This window comes from Plecotus auritus, assembly GCF_963455305.1.
Source record: "Plecotus auritus genome assembly, chromosome: 13".
NCBI classification, from domain to species: domain Eukaryota; kingdom Metazoa; phylum Chordata; class Mammalia; order Chiroptera; family Vespertilionidae; genus Plecotus; species Plecotus auritus.
The window spans coordinates 13112219-13128054 of NC_137779.1; the positions used below are offsets into that span (position 1 = coordinate 13112219).

Consider the following 15836-nt stretch of genomic DNA (forward strand, 5'->3'; position numbering starts at 1 on the left):
TTTGAAGAAATTATGGACACTGTCAACATTAGGGGAAACTGAGTGAAGAGTAGCTGGGTACTTTCTATACTATATAGGCAGGGTTTTGGGGTTGTTTTTTTTTTTGTAAATCTAAAAATATCCCTAAATAAATTATATTTCCAAACATATAAAGTCAGTGCTTTCTGGTGCTTACATTTTGCCAGACACTTTACACCATTCATTGCATTTAATCCTCAAAATAATCCCCCCATAGCGACTCCCAGTTTACAGAGAAGGTGAATTAGGTTCTCAGGATCCTGTGCTCAGCAGGTGGTAGAACTGAGATTTGAGCTCAGGTCTGTCTGACTGGGCCAAATAAATCACACAGCCCCATCTAGCTCCAGATAGGTCCAGTAAAGCAAATAGCTGAATAAGGACAGAAAGGACATCTTGATACCTGAAGAGTAAACATTAAGGAAATGAAATTTAATAGATAATGCTTGCTGTTTCCATTACATTCTGCACCCATGAACAGCAAAACGGGTTTAAAATTTCTTTCAAACACCTGCACAACATTTCAGGAAATAAAAATCCCATCAATTGACCTGATTGACTTTTTCTGTTACACTAAATTCGCCCAGTCTTTTTCAGGGTACACCATGATCATTTAACTTTAATTAGTATACATACAGATGATTTGGGGTTCTGCTTTTTTACTTACCATGATTTCATATACCTGTTTACAGGCATGCATTTAGTTCCCATAATGATCATTTAAACAACCATATAGTATTACATGAAATGGACAGGATGTAGCTTCTTAACCATCTCCCTGTTGTGGGCACTTGGGATATTTTCAGTGTTTGGCTGATTGGAAAGTGCTGCTATAAATGTCTTTGCACAAATTGCTTGTTACAATCGTTGGGACTATTTTGAGCAAGGGCATCTATGGGAAGCAGATGAAGGAAATGCACCTGGAATTTTCTTTGTTGTTGTTGTTCCACTTGTTTATGCATTCATTATTTGATTCTTGTATGTGTCCTGACCCAGGATGAACCCACATTCTTTGTGTACCTGGATGATGCTCTAACCAACTGAGCTACCGGGGCCAGAGCATACGACCCTGGAATTTTCACTTCTCCTTGGGAAGGTGCTCTTTTTAGAGACTGGCTCTTGGCATCCAGTAATGCAAGAGCAGGAAGAGAAAAAGTGGCTGGAGATGGGGGTGAGATAAGAGATGCGACTGGAAAGCTAGGCAGGGACAGATCTTGAGGGGGAGGGGGATTTGGATTCAGTTAGCTTTGAGGCGCTGGTGTTATTTGAGCGACAGAAACAGCTGTCAAGATAGTCACCCAGAGTCAGAGGGCAGGAATCTAGGATGTTATTAGTTGCAGTACATGATGACAATGTGAGATGACAAGGCCTTCTCTGTGCTTCCCCGCCCTGCTCGGCGACCTTGATGGATAGGCAATGTCAGTTCTAGCATTCCAGGCTGTTGGCTTTGGCTCAAACCAGGTAATGCTAAGGGGATGGCGAGCTTTCACGTCCCCTAAATCGCCTCTCTCCCTCTCGACCCCCAGATACCCCAAATAAACACAATCTAGTTAATCTAAATAAAATAAGTTCTGCAAATGCAGTCTGTGAACAAGTCCCCCAACCCCAACTAGAAGAGAGATCCTGGAGGCGCAAACCCATTCCCCAGGGGCCGGAGGCAGACCAGGTTAGGACCCGCAAAGCTCCAAACATCCCCGGACCAGCCCGCGCCCCGCGGAGGCGGAGCCAGGGGGCGGTGCTTGCGCATGCGTGGAGCCTGCCTCCCGGCGAGGGGATGGGGCGGGCGCCGGGGCGGGTGCTGTGACGTCAGGTGCGCGCGTGGCTCCGGCTGCGCAGGAACAGCTGGTGCCTCTGAAGACGGCCGGCGAGCGCACGGCCGTGGGGAGCTGGTGGCCCGCCGCGCCACGCTGCGGGAGCAGCCGCCGCCGCCGCCTCGCGCCACTGCACCATGTCCGGCCAGCTGGAGCGTTGCGAGCGCGAGTGGCACGAGCTGGAGGGAGAATTTCAGGAACTGCAGGTAAGGCCGGGCCACCTGGTCCCTCAACTCGGCTACCTGAGGTGCAGTACCTTCCCCTTCCTGCTCCCCCAGCCCGGGTGGTGGGCACCATCAGGGCCCAGGGGTGTCCCTGGCCAGGCCCTGGAGGCTGGTGGTCCGCATGGACCAGCCCCCTCCCATCTCCCAGCACTTCAGTTCTTCACCCACTTGGGGCGCCCCGTCAAAGCTTCCATTCCCCCGCCCTCGCACCGGCTCTTTGCTCTGAGCACCTCCTTCGCTGCAGAAAGTTGGTCTGTGGCCTCTGAGGGGAAGTTCCAGGCGTGTCCATGTGGGGGACACGTCTCTGCTGGGACTCGGAGAGAACAGCCCAGCCCCCACCTCCTCAGGGGTCTCCCCTAACCCCACCCTTCGGCTTTTGGCAGCTCAACTGCCCCTCTGCCCTGGGGAGCAGCCCTCCGCTGCAGCTCTGTTTGGAAGATGTGCTTGGGAGACGTTCACCTTGAACTCATCGACTCTGCTTTGGGACTAGGGTTCCCTGTTCTCCGCCTTCGGGGCTCTGGTGTGGGTGCTTCTCAGGCGCTGCTGCAGGCTGACTTTGGCGTGGTGGACGGCATCTGTCAGTTCTGACAGCTGGTTGCCTCCCTCACCCTTCTGGCCCAGAGCCTGAGGCGGGGTGGAGTGGGGCGGAGGCAAGGGAGGCCCCTTGAGAGAATGGCTTTGTGGCCTTGAGGTCGGGGCAGGGTGATTTGTTCCTGAGTCTCAGAGTCCTCCGCTACCTACCCTGGTGACTGGAGACGCCCCGAGAAACCTTGGGGTTGGCCAAGGGGACTCCTGGACCATTTTGGGAGATGGGGCTGCTCCCTCTGCAGCTACCCTATTGTGTTTGTTTTCTCAGAGTTAAGCTCTGCTTGCCTGAGGTCCTATCACACGCACTCCTCCTTGTCCTCAGCCTGAGCAATGACATTTCCCCCGAGCATGTAGCTTTTGTCTGCAGTTGGCTGGCCTCTTACAGTATCCAGAGGAGGGGAGAAGTGACTGCCAAGGGTATTTGTAATGAGTCCTCCTAGACCTGAGGCAGCAGGTCCGGATGAATAGAGAGAGGGGTGCTGGAGAGACGGGACAGTTTTAGGCATGAGCAGAGGGTAAGGTACCCAGAACCAGAGTGGTATCCCTTTTTTGGCTTGTCCAGCGTGTGTGGGTTGGTGCCCTCTCCTTCAGGTCTGGAGCTTGGGTCCCACCCAACTCCCTGGGGACCCTTGTGGCTCCAATGCCATTGAGGAAACTCAGCCACTTCTTAATGCTTTGTCCTACTGGGCTCTCATGTCATGTCCAGCCTTGGAACCACGGAGGGGGTGTTAGGGTCAGGAGTGGGAGAAGAGGTTTGCTGTGTGGAGCTTTTGTTGTTCATCATTCCTTCCCCTTGTCCTGCCTTAGCCTAGGAGAAGGAGGAGTCTTCACACTTCAGAGCTATGCGATTAATGCAATTAACAGCAATTAGACAGCAAGTCTTGGCAGGCAGAGGTTGCAAAGGAGACAGTTTGATTTGTTGTGTTCTTATTTGGTGTCTCTGGGGCTCAGGTTGTGAGGGACAGGGAGGAATTGGGCATTAATTCTGGATTTCATCCCTGGGTGCCTAGCAAGGATTGTAGAAGGGCTCATTTGATGGAAACTGTGACGTCTCTGCTTAGTTCTTCAGCAGTCGGGCATGGAGTGGACTTGGGGAAGGAGGAGCATCAATTCCCTACCTGACATGAGGGCATAACGCTTGCCCCAGCCCAAATGCACACTGAGGCATTTGGGTGACAGGTTGTGTGGCTGCTTTCACCCCTGCTGGCCTCAGGCTTTGGTGGCAGCTTCTGGATCAGAGGTCAGTGATGGATGGAAGGCCACGGAGTCCCCTGGAGGGCTGAAGGTGAAAAGCACTGTGTCTTCAGTTCTTAGACGAGGAGACTGAAGCTTGGGCATACTAATTTAACCGGGGTCACACAGCTTTTTAGTGACAGAGTTGGAGCTAGAGCTTAGTTCTCTAAATGTTTACTTCACATGTATGTCCTTGTGTTGGGAGGCCCCTATTAAACGTAAGAGCTCTGAACTCCTGAGATGAAAGTCTCTGGAAATACATGTATCATAAGTAGGGTGTACCTTGTCATTGTGTATGTATTGGACAGACTTTCAGATGAGGCATTTATTAGGGAATAAGAGGGTTACAGCAGGTAGGCAGGTGGACAGATGGGAACTAGAAAGGTTTTTTCTTTTTCTTTTTTTTTTCACCAGAAAATCTCGGTCTATCTTAATTTTCCTAATCTACCTCAGAATCTGGGAATCATGGATTTCATGCTTGTATCTCTCAGATTTCCTTTCTTGGGGCAGTGTAGAATATCACTGGGTTTTACCTTTCCTTCCCTTTTACACTTGAAGGGAGGAAAGAGGAAACCTAACTCAGGCCCTAGAGGATTTGAAAGGTCTTTAGAATTTCTCCCTCCCGCAAAAGTCATAATCTCTGGGAATTTCCAGAGGAAAAGATCTGATTTCTTTTGATTGTGGGGCCTCACTGGACTCTGGGGCAAGGTCAGGTCACTATGGTTATTTTGTTTTTAGCTGTTTGGGATTTCAGCCTTGCTGGTAAATTGAGCGTGGCCCTGTGGCCGGTGGTGTGACCACAGAAGGTCATTTACAGACACGGTGGCAGGTGATTTAATGAGCCTTTCCTGCCTTGCCTTACATCACTGGAAACCTGACCTTGCCCCTCCCAACAAGGAAGGAGATAGCTAGAAGCGGTCTTTCCCTAAACTTTTTTTTTTTTTTTTCCAGAGAGGAAGGAAGAGGAAGAAAGATAGAAACATCAATGATGAGAATCATTGATCCTCCTGCACGCCCCCACTGGGGATCGAGCCTGCAACCTGGGCATGTGCCCTTGACCGGAATCGAACCCGGGACCCTTCAGTCTGCAGGCCGACATTCTATCCACTGAGCGAAACCAGCCAGGACTCTTTCCTTAAACTTGACCTCATAGTAGGTAGACCATTGTAAAGATTTTGGCTTCTGCCCTAGCCAGTTTGGCTCAGTGGCTAGAACGTCGGCCTGCGGACTGAAGGGTCCTGGGTTCGATTCCGGTCAAGGGCACATGCCTGGGTTGCTGGCTCAATCCCTGGTGGGGGGTGTGCAGGAGGCAGCTGATCAATGATTCTCTCTCATCATGGATGTTTTTCTCTCTCTCTCCCTCTCCCTTCCTCTCTGAAATCAATAAAAATATTTTAAAAAAAGATTTTAGCTCTTACTACCAATGAAATGGGCATCCCTCTAGCTGCTGTGTATGGAATAGACATCAGGGTGGGGCAGGCTGTAAGCAGGAAGATAGTATTATTTCATTAAATCCCTAAGAAATAGATCCCATTATCACCAATTTACAGAGGACAATAAGTTATACAAAGTTTCATGGCTTGTAAGTGCTGGAGCCAGGATTCAGACCCAAGTTGTTGAACACCAGAGTCTGCGTTCTGTAGGTCAGATATTTTCTGGGTTCCTAACATAGTGGACTCTGAACCCTTCTTGAGATGCTTAGCTCTAGAAGAAAACTTTTGAACTTGTGAGGTCTCATTTCATTTGTGTGGTTCTTTAAAACAATAGCATTTAGTCAGAACTCTTAGTTGCAAATGACAGAAACCCAATTCTGCTGTTTTAAGCCAAAAAAGGGGTTTATTGGTCATGTATTGGAAAGTCCAGTGACGAACGGCTTCAGGTAGGGCTGGATCCTGGGGCTCCAATGATGTCTCTGTGAGTGTGTCTCTCTGTCTCCTCTTTGTCATCTTTATTCTTAGGAGGCGATTTGCATCTCCCTTTTTGTGGTAAAGATGACCACTGACGCCGAAACCGGTTTGGCTCAGTGGATGGAGCGTCGGCCTGTGGACTGAAGGGTCCTGGGTTCGATTCCGGTCAGGGGCATGTGCCTTGGTTGTGGGCACGTCCCCAGTGGGAGGTGTGCAGGAGGCAGATGATCGATGTTTCTAGCTCTCTGTCCCTCTCCCTTCCTCTCTGTAAAGTATCAATAAAATATATATATATATATATTTTTTAATATATTTTATTGATATTTTACAGAAAGGAAGGGAGAGGGATAGAGAGCTAGAAACATCGATGAGAGAGAAACATCAATCAGCTGCCTCCTGCACACCTCCCACTGGGGATGTGCCCGCAACTAAGGTACATGCCCTTGACCGGAATCGAACCCAGGACCCTTCAGTCCGCAGGCCGACACTCTATCCACTGAGCCAAACCGGTTTCGGCTCAATAAAATATATTAAAAAAAAAAAAAAAAAAAAGATGACCACTGACGGCTCCAGGCTGACATCTACCATCTACTTAGCAAACCGGAAAAAAAACAGTTCATCTTTTCCCCAGTAATTCCAGTAAGAGTCCCAGGGCCGATTCTCATTGGCTGGACTTGAGTCATGTGATTATCCCTTACCAGTCATTGGGGCATTGATTGGCAGTGCCTTGATTACATGTCTACTTCTGGAGCTCAAACTGGAATCAGTGCTACTTTAAACCACATGACATAAGAATAGGGAAGGGGTGGTTTCATGAAGGAAAATAAAAATACTGGTAATAAAAACAAACAAACAAGGGTTGCTAGACAGGCATCTTTGGGGGCTAATAGAAACAGCCTATATCTCTCATTCCCAAACCATGTCAAGGCTTCCCCCTGAAGCTGCAGCAAAGTCACAGGGGTTCTATGGTGTGATTGAATTTTCAAGGGAAACACAATGACTTCTGTCCCACACTACTTACACTGCTAGCTTGGGGCAGTTCACAGTTGTACATTAGGTCATGCTGCATTCTTTTCGATGGTGTCATATCTTTGTAAAGTTGGATTTTCTGTGCTCTCTAATTAAAATAAAGTGCTACAGGAAAAGCAGCATGGGACAGGACATGATGGCAGCCATGTCTAATTTGATACCAAGGTTTGAGAATTTGTGGGGAGCCAACAGGCACACACATTCCCGTTAGTAAATAATTTTGTTTTATTTTGTTTGTTTTCAGAATGAAAATAAATATTTTTGTCAATTTCAGAGTGTTTTCCCCCCCAGAAAAGGCTACTAAGTTGTTAAGACATAAATACTTTTTTAGTTATTTGGCCTGAGGACTCTGTGGAAAGTTTACTTAGATACTAAGGGTATGGTAAACCAGAAAAGTTTAGGAACCTTTGTTTTTTAATCCTTACCTGAGGATAATTTTCCATTGATTTTTTAGAGAGAGTGGAAAGAAGGGGCGTGGGGAGAGAGAAAGAGAAACATTGATGTGAGAGAGACACATCGATTGGTTGCCTTCTCCATATGCCCCGACTAGGGCTGGAGATTGAACCTACAGCCCAGGTACATGCCCTTGACCAAGAATTGAACCCGAGAGCCTTTGGTTTGCGGGCCAGTGCTCTAACCACTGAGAACACCAGCCTGAACAGAACCTTTGTTTTATGTGCTGATGGTGGTGGTGGTTACACAATTGTATATATTTGCCAAAATTCATTGAATTATACATCTGAAAACTGGCCAATTGATATATAAATTATAACTCAGTAAGGCTGATTTTTAAAAACCAGTACGTAGCCTGTTACATAGACCTCATCTTCTAGCCCTTTCACGACTGAGTAAATTGAGGTACAAAGAGATTACGTAACTCAGCTAACAAGAGGCACACTCAGTCTGACTACATAATGTAATCATTGCGTTCTTACATTATCCTGCCTTCCAAGTGCCTGATACGCATGCTGACACCTTTAGTTACTGCTCACATAACAGACATTACTAATCGACCCTTGCACATGACTCAGCATCTTTCCCCATATAAAGTTGATACAGTTGAGGTGAAGTCAACTTGCCAACCTTGGTAGTGTTTCCATGGTGACGAGTCTTAGGTATACTCAGCATCCAGAATCTTTATTTGACATTGATATCTTGGAAAACATACCAGCAGAGAAGGACACAGCTCTCAGGCACAACATTTTGGTGGTGAACATGGCTCTGTTGAAATTTACTAGGTTGCCCATCAACTCCTGATGCTCCTGGGCCAGAGCCTGATCTGAAAATGCCATGAGATTCCATTGCTGGCAATTCTTGCATTAAATGTCGACTCATTTCTGGATCCCAGACTTACAACTTAGCCCAAATGCCTTGTGTTAAGAAGGCATCTCCAGGTGTCTCACAGCCGTGCTGGGGCCTGGAATCATTGACCTCTTCTTCCCAGTGGAGCAGAGCGCGGGGCCTCAGAGGATAGGAGAGGTGGCAGATCTCGAGTCCTCCAAGAGAAACTCGCTTGTTTGTGTCTTCAGTACATGGTATGAAAGGCGGGTAATCAGATGTGCAGGAAAGACACTATGGGCATCTCAGCTCACAGAGCTAATGTTAATGCTTCTCTGTCTTTTTTTTTTTTTAAGTCCATTATACGTTTTTATAAGTAATACATATCCACATAGTTAAAAATTCAAATAGGAGATAGGTCCAAGAATTTTCATATCACTTGTTTATAACAACTAAAAAATGGATAATTCCACTGAACCATGGAGTGGGGTATGAAGAGCAGAATGAAGAAACTTAGAGCTACATGTATCAATATGGATACAACTTTTAAATAGAAAAGCAACACTGAAATGAAAAGTCGCAGAGAGATATATACACTATGACATGTATAATAAAGTAGAACATTCAGAGCAACACTATGTATTACTGATACATATATTTTTTAAATTTTTAAAAAAATATATATTTCTATTGATTTCAGAGGAAGGGAGAGAGAGATAGAAATATCAATGATGAGAGAGAATCATTGCTTGGCTGCCTCCTGTATGCCCCATACTGGGGATGGAGCCCGCAACCCGGGCATGTGCTCCTGACCAGAATGGAACCTGGGACCCTTCAGTCCGACACTTTATCCACTGAGCCAAACCGGCTAGGGCGATACATAACTTTTTTAAAAATTGGTTTTGAGAGAGACAGAGAGCGACAGAGACATATATCAATTGGTTTCCCACTTATTTATGCATTCATTGGTTGCTTCCTGACTGGAGATTGAACCTGCGACCTTGGTGTATCGGGATGACACTGTAACTTACTGAGCTACCTGGCCAGGGCCCTGATACATGTCTTTATAGTACAAATACAAAGACTTGCAAGGGAATGAGATGGGCCAGATTCAGTGTAGTGGAGCTTCAGGCAGGGATCTGGCAAGAAACGTCTCTCCCCAAAGGATCTCAGCGAAGAGTTTAAGGAAGGGGGTATTACTGAGGTGTGGCAGTTTAAGTGTGAGGCCACTGGAGCCTAAAGGGACAGAGGAGGGGTCAGTCACCAGAGGTGGGTCAAAGTTTGTTGCTGGGGAAGGGGAGCTACAGGGCTGGAGCAGTAGTAGTTGAAGGCTGCAGCCAAGCAGGGCGGAGACAGGAGGAACTACACCCCCACATCTTTCTCCTCCAGCCTTCCAGTCTTCTGTCCTGACCCCCCGCCCCCCCATGGGCCAAACCTCAGTAGGAGGCAGAGTAAGGGAGCTTAGGAAATAGAGTCCGAAAGGGTCAGCATCAGCACAGAGAAAGACTAAGTTGATCTGGGGTGGGCGTGGGGGGCGGAAATAACCAGCATTGGGTTTGACCTCTTTGGGGAAAGGAGATGGGAATTCCACCTAGAAAGAAAACACGCATGCGCGCGCGCGCACACACACTCAGAATACACAAGGGCTTTCAACCTTATGTGCACTGTTATTTCTTACAATGAGGGTCAGAATATGAATGTTAATGTGTTTATTTTCTGGTCTATGATTCTTCTGTCCTTTTTTATATGCCTGAACTATTTCACAAAATGAGCAGGAAACTGGAAAGTAATGCATCAGGACCAAAAGACTTGTAAAGGAAAACATCTCTCCAGGCTCAGTGTCAGCTATATGATGTGATTATGACCATGCAAATATCATTTACAGCAGAATTGAGTCGTGTGCTGTGGTTGTATTTTCTCTCTTGGAGAAATGAGTGTCTTAGCATTCGATTCTTACTGGCAACGTTTGCCTTATACTTACCTCTTTTCTCCCCCCAAGTTTTGTCAGTACATATTCTATCAAGCATGTTTCTTTTCTTGGATTGGTCTTGAGCTAGAGACACTTGGTGGTGTGGTGGTGGTGGTGGTGGTGGTGGTGCGGGGGGTTGGGACTTGCTTTGTGCTGCAGCACGGGTCCCTTCTTCCACAGCTGCCTGTCCACTCTGGTGCCCCAGCACTCTGGGCTATTTTGGGGTTAGTGACTTGATGTGAGAGTCAATCACATTTAATAAGCTGGAGTTCCCTGCGCCATGTGCAGAGAACTGACTCCTGGTTTTTGGTGAGTGTCTCCCATGTTCCAATCCACTGCTGCCAAATTTAGAAATAAGAATAAGTAGTGGTTTGGCAGTTTGGCGTGTTCTTTAAATGTGAAACATACATGTACCATGTGACCCAGCAATTCCATTCCTAGGTATCTACCCAAGAGAAATGAAAGTATATGTCAACACAAACACTTGTATTTAATACTCACGGTGACATTATTCATCAGAGGCAAAAAAGTGGAAATAATCTAATGTCCAATAACTGGTGAATAGGTAAACAAAATATGGTAAATCTATACCAAATCTGTATTGCTGAGTAGCACATGCTACAATGTAAATAGGCCTCAAAAAGTTATGCTAACTAAAAGAAGCCAGACACAAAACCCACATGTTGTAGGATTCTATTTATATGAAATATCCAGAAAACACAGATCTATAGGGATAGAAGGCAGGTTAGAGGTTGCTAAGAACTGGTGGGAGGGGAGAGTGGGGAGTGAGTGCTGATAGATCCTAGCATCTTTTTGGATGATGAGATGTTCTAAAACTGGATGTGGTGTCTGGCGGGCATGGCTCAGCAGCTGAGCATCGATCTAAGAACCAGGAGGTCACGGTTTGATTCCCGGTCAGGGCACATGCCCAGGATACGGGCATGCAGGAGGCAGCCAATCAATGATTCTCTCTCATCATTGATGTTTTTATCTCTCTCTCCTCCCTTCCTCTCTGAAATCAATGAAAAATAAAAACTGGATGTGGTAATGGTTGTACAACTTGTTAAATGTATAACAATCATTGAATTGTGCACTTAAAATGAGTGAATTTTATGGTATATAAATTACACCTCAATAAAGTTGTTAAAAAAAATAGTAGTTTAGGTTCTTAGTTTGGTAGAAAACTACCCAATATGGTTGTTTAATGGTCTGCATTTTTTGGGTGACTAGTTACTGGCTTAATGAAGGATTCATTCAACCAGGCTCCAAGTCCTTGCTTTTGGCATCTTGAAGATGACAGTGTCCTGGGCAAGAGCTCGGTAATAATGAGTCCAAGATTTGTGGCTTCTCCTCTTACCTTGTGTGATTAACCTTGCCCGGAAGGAAAGCTGGGTTCTTTGTCATCTTAATCTAGATTGTCACACTTGCCTCTGAAATGAAGACACTCAAACCAATTGGCAAAGCTAAACAGAACAAAACAGAAGATGTTCACTTATATAATTGGAAAGTCAAAGGTGAACTGCTTTCAGGTACAGTCTGATTCAGGGGCTCAAGTAAAATCATCAGGACTCAGCCTTCATCTATCTACCTTTCTATCCTGTTTTCCTCTCTCTGGGTTCATTCTCAGCAGGACAACCCCATTAACTTTGGGCTTATATCCTACTGCCTTCAAAACTAGTAAAAAATGAGTCTCTTTTTTCCCCCAGGAGTTCTGATAAAAGCCCTACGACTGGGTTTCATTGGTTCTAAATGGCCCTCCCTGAATCAACCAGCTGGACTAGGAGGCTGATGATCTGACATGCGAGGCCTGTGTTATATTCTCTGGAGCCCGGGGGCAGGGTCAGCCCCAAACCTAGGCAGATCTCATGGACTGAGTCTCCAAAGAAACTCGGGGATGGGTCTCCAAAGAAACTATGGGGACATTAACCAGAAGGGGGCCTAGCTGCCCAGTTGGCAAACACAACAGAAGGTCTCCATCTGGCAACTAGTTCCATTTGAGACCACAGGCCAGGATTGGATTGCCTCTGTGTGGGTCATCTGCCCCTGGAAAAAGAATCTCAAAGCACAGGTCCAATCAAGGGCCCGTTGGAGATACCATCATGTGCAAGGGTAGCTAAGGACTCCAAGGGAAGGCAGGAATTGTATTGCCCCCATGTCCCAGAAGCACCCATGGACAGTGCATCAAGAGACAGCTGTTGTGCCCTGGCCGATGTGGCTTATTTGGTTGAGCCATGTCCAGTGCACTCAGAGGTCATCGGTTCGATTCCCCGTCACGGCACATGCCCAGGTTTCAGGCTCAATCCCCAGTACGGGGCCTGCAGGAGGAAGCCGATTGATGTTTCTCCCTCATCAGTGTTTTTTTTTCCTCTCTCTCCCTCCCTCCTGTCTCCCTAAAATCAATAAAAACATATCTAACTTATTTAAAAAGTAAATGTTGATAGCATTGAGAGTTGGTGAGATGTGGACAACTGTCATATGCTGTGGGTGGGACTGTAAATTGGTACAGCCACTCTGCGGGCAGTTTGCCAAGATCTATTAAAACTAAAAACAAGCCTGTACCCTCTGACTCAGCAATTCCGTTTCTTTTCCCCAGAAAGAATCTTCCCCAGAGAGATACTAGCCTCTGTGCCCAGGGAGGCAGTGCAAGGGTATTAACCAACGGTACATTGTTGGTTATAGTCAGAGAGTGGAAACAACCTAAATATCCAGCAGTAGGGGAATGGGTTAAATAAACTGCAGTGTGTCTACAGCGTGAAAAACTGCACAGCACTAAAGAAAAATGAAGTAAATGTATTCTTACATGGGTAGATTTTTAAGGCATATTATTGAGTAAGAAAAGGATGTTGTGGAATCATATGTATGTTCTGATACTGTTATATATTTTTTTAAAATCAAAAATATGTGCGTTAGGGTATAAGCTATGCTGTTATAACAGAGAGATCCCCACAGGAAAAGGCTGAAATGAGGTATCTTCTTTCTTTCTCACAGAACAGTCCAGAGGGAGGTATGGTCCAGGGTGAGTGGTATTCCAGTTATCTGTCACTGCAGAAAACAGCAATCATTGCTTTTTTGCTCATGGATCTGTGGGTCAGGAATTTAAACAGGGCATAGTCTGGAAAACTGGACTGTGTTCTGTGATGCCAAGAGGCCGTGGCTGGGAAGACTTGGATAGCTAGCAGTAACTCACATGGCTGGGGCTGGAGTCACCTGGAGGTTTCTTTACCTCTGTGTGCCTGAGCTGGAATGACAAGAAGGTTTGTCATTCCAGTGAGGACTATTTATCAGTGTCTACCTGTGACGGCTCCATGTGATTAGGGTTTCCATACAGCATGGTAGCCTCAGGGTAGTTGAACTTTTTGCTCTAAGAGTGAGTGTTTCAGTAAGACAGAAGCATATGTCTTTCTACGACATGTTCTCAGAAATTATATAGTGTCACTTTTGCCATTATCTATCTATCATCTATCTATCTATCTATCTATCTATCTATCATCTATCTATATGTGGTCAAGCCAGCCACAAGCCTACGTATATTTAAGGGGAAAGAACAGAGACCCCCACCTCTCTATGTGAGGATTGCTAAAGGATGGGCGATCATATTTTTAAACCATTACAGGTTGGAAGCTCCGTCATATGGGGTCACGTGGGATCCTTGTTGGTTTGGCGAGGGAAGGCACAGTGGGCTTTGCTATTTGTATCATGTAGCTTTCATCTCTAGTTTCAATGTAACAGGACCCATAAGTTGCCATATGCCAGCCAGGGACAGGGAGAGTGCAGGCCAAGCAGTCCCTTATAAAAATGTAATTCAGAACTACTACACATCACTCTGCTCCCATCCCACTGGCTAACTCTTAGTCATGCTGCTACCTGTAGCTGCAAGAGAGGCTGAGAAATGTAGTCTATAGGCCACATGCCTAGCTATCAGTCTGTGGAGTCCTGTTGCTAAAACCCAGCAAAGGAGAATAAATATTAGGGACAATTAGATTTTGCAAGTGCTTTTTTCATGTATATATGTCTATATATTTATGTGTATATATAGAAATAGGTCTATATAAAATATAGAAATAGATAGATACATAGAACAGTCTGGAGGAATACATAGGAAAAGGTCTAGAAGAAACTGGCAACTGTGGTTACTTCTGGGGATGGGGGAGAAGGACAGGGATGTGTTCAAAGCTGACTCTAGCCATAACTGTTGTGTTTTAATGTTTTATAAGGTAATGTCTTCACATTTTACTTTGAAATTAAATATTAATTCAAACTGAAGAGGGCCTGGTAAGCATCTGGCTGCTGATGTTGTAGTCTTGGTCTTATCTCCCCGTGGTGGCACCCAACCCTAAGGAGTGCCAAGGAGGTCACATGGCTCTTATCTTCCAGGAACCGCAGCTGGTGTTGGCCGGACACTCAGTCCAATGGCCCCACCTTCTTGAGGACTATAGTCAGGGGGTCTCTGCCCCTGTCCTCCCCTTGGAGACCCCCTGACTAGACCACAATAGATATTGGTTGTAAGTGGATGGCTGTTTTGGGACTGAAGAGTTCAAAAGTGATTAAAATACAGCCTGTCTCTCTACAGATGGCTTATTATTAACTACAGATAGAAAGCTGGTCGCTGTACAATGGGGAAGGCAGGTGGCACCGCCTCCTCTAAGCAGTTAACATTAACCTCATGGACACTGTGTCCCTCCGGATGGGAGACACTGAGGACATAGTGTCACTTGAGTGACATTCTTGCTCCAACGGCATAACCCAGATCCAATCATGAAGAGACAACAGACCAACCCAGGCGGAGGGACATTCCCCCAAACTAGACTCAACTCCTTAAAAAATGTGGATGTCACGAAAGACAGAGAAAGGTTGAGGAGCTGTGCTAGGCTAAAGGAGGCTAACGATGCAAGCAGTAGTACAAGGCAGGAGACCGAGTCGGGTCCGGGATCTGGGGGGAAATTGCCATCAATGGACAGCTAGCAAGATGTGAGGTCATGGTATTGTGTGGTATCAAGGTTGCATTGTCTGTATTCGATCATTGTACTGAGGATGTAAGAGAATGTCGTCATTCTTAGGAAATGCACAGTGAAGGATTGCGGAGTCAAGAAGCATGTTGTCTGTCTGTAGCTAACTCCCAACTGGCTTAGAAAAGGAGGAGGCAAACTTTTTTGGCCCAAAAGCCAACTAGTGAGGACTCTAGGCTCTGCAGGCCATATGGTCTCTGTCATAACTACTCACTCTGCTGTTGTCGTTTCCAGACAATATGCAAATGAACGGGTGTGACTGGGCTCCATTATGGCTACTGAAATTTCACATTTCCTATACTTTCACGTCACAAAATATTCTTCTGATTTGTTTCAACCAAGGAAAAACCATTTTAGCTTACTGCCTGTGCAAAAATCTGGATTTGGTTGGGTTTGGTCTGTGGGCTATAAATTCCTGATGCCTGATATTGAAAAAGAACACACACACACACACACACACACACACACACACACACACACACACGGCGAGGGTGGTGGTGGTGGTGGTGGTGGTGGTGCGTAAAGCAAATATGGAAATATGGTGTAATGCTAACTATTGGTGAATCTGGGTGAAGGGTAGAGGCGAGTTCTTTCTATTCTTCTTAGAATTCTTCTGCAAGTTTGAAATTATTTAAAAATAAAAAGTTAAATAGACATAGGGTTTTCCTCTCTGGGGGGCCAGCAAGGAGCAACTTATGATACTGTTTGAATCCGAGGGACTGAGCCCTCTCGTCTGGGAGCCCAGGGAGACTTGCTCACAGCGTGCTTCAGTGTTG

At 46.0% G+C, this 15836-nt stretch overlaps 1 protein-coding gene across 2 annotated transcripts in view; it reads left to right on the top strand.

Moving 5' to 3' along the window:
• Positions 1-1817: 1817 nt before the first annotated feature.
• The window catches only part of TMEM120B (transmembrane protein 120B), a 36840-nt gene continuing 22821 nt past the window's right edge, over positions 1818-15836 (top strand). For both annotated transcript variants that reach the window (XR_013959578.1, XM_080650664.1), the window contains exon 1: positions 1818-2032. Coding sequence is in view for 1 of the 2 variants with exons in the window: in XM_080650664.1 (XP_080506790.1) it covers positions 1964-2032 (69 nt within the window). In the remaining variant the exon portion in view is untranslated. The remainder of the gene's footprint in view (positions 2033-15836) is intronic.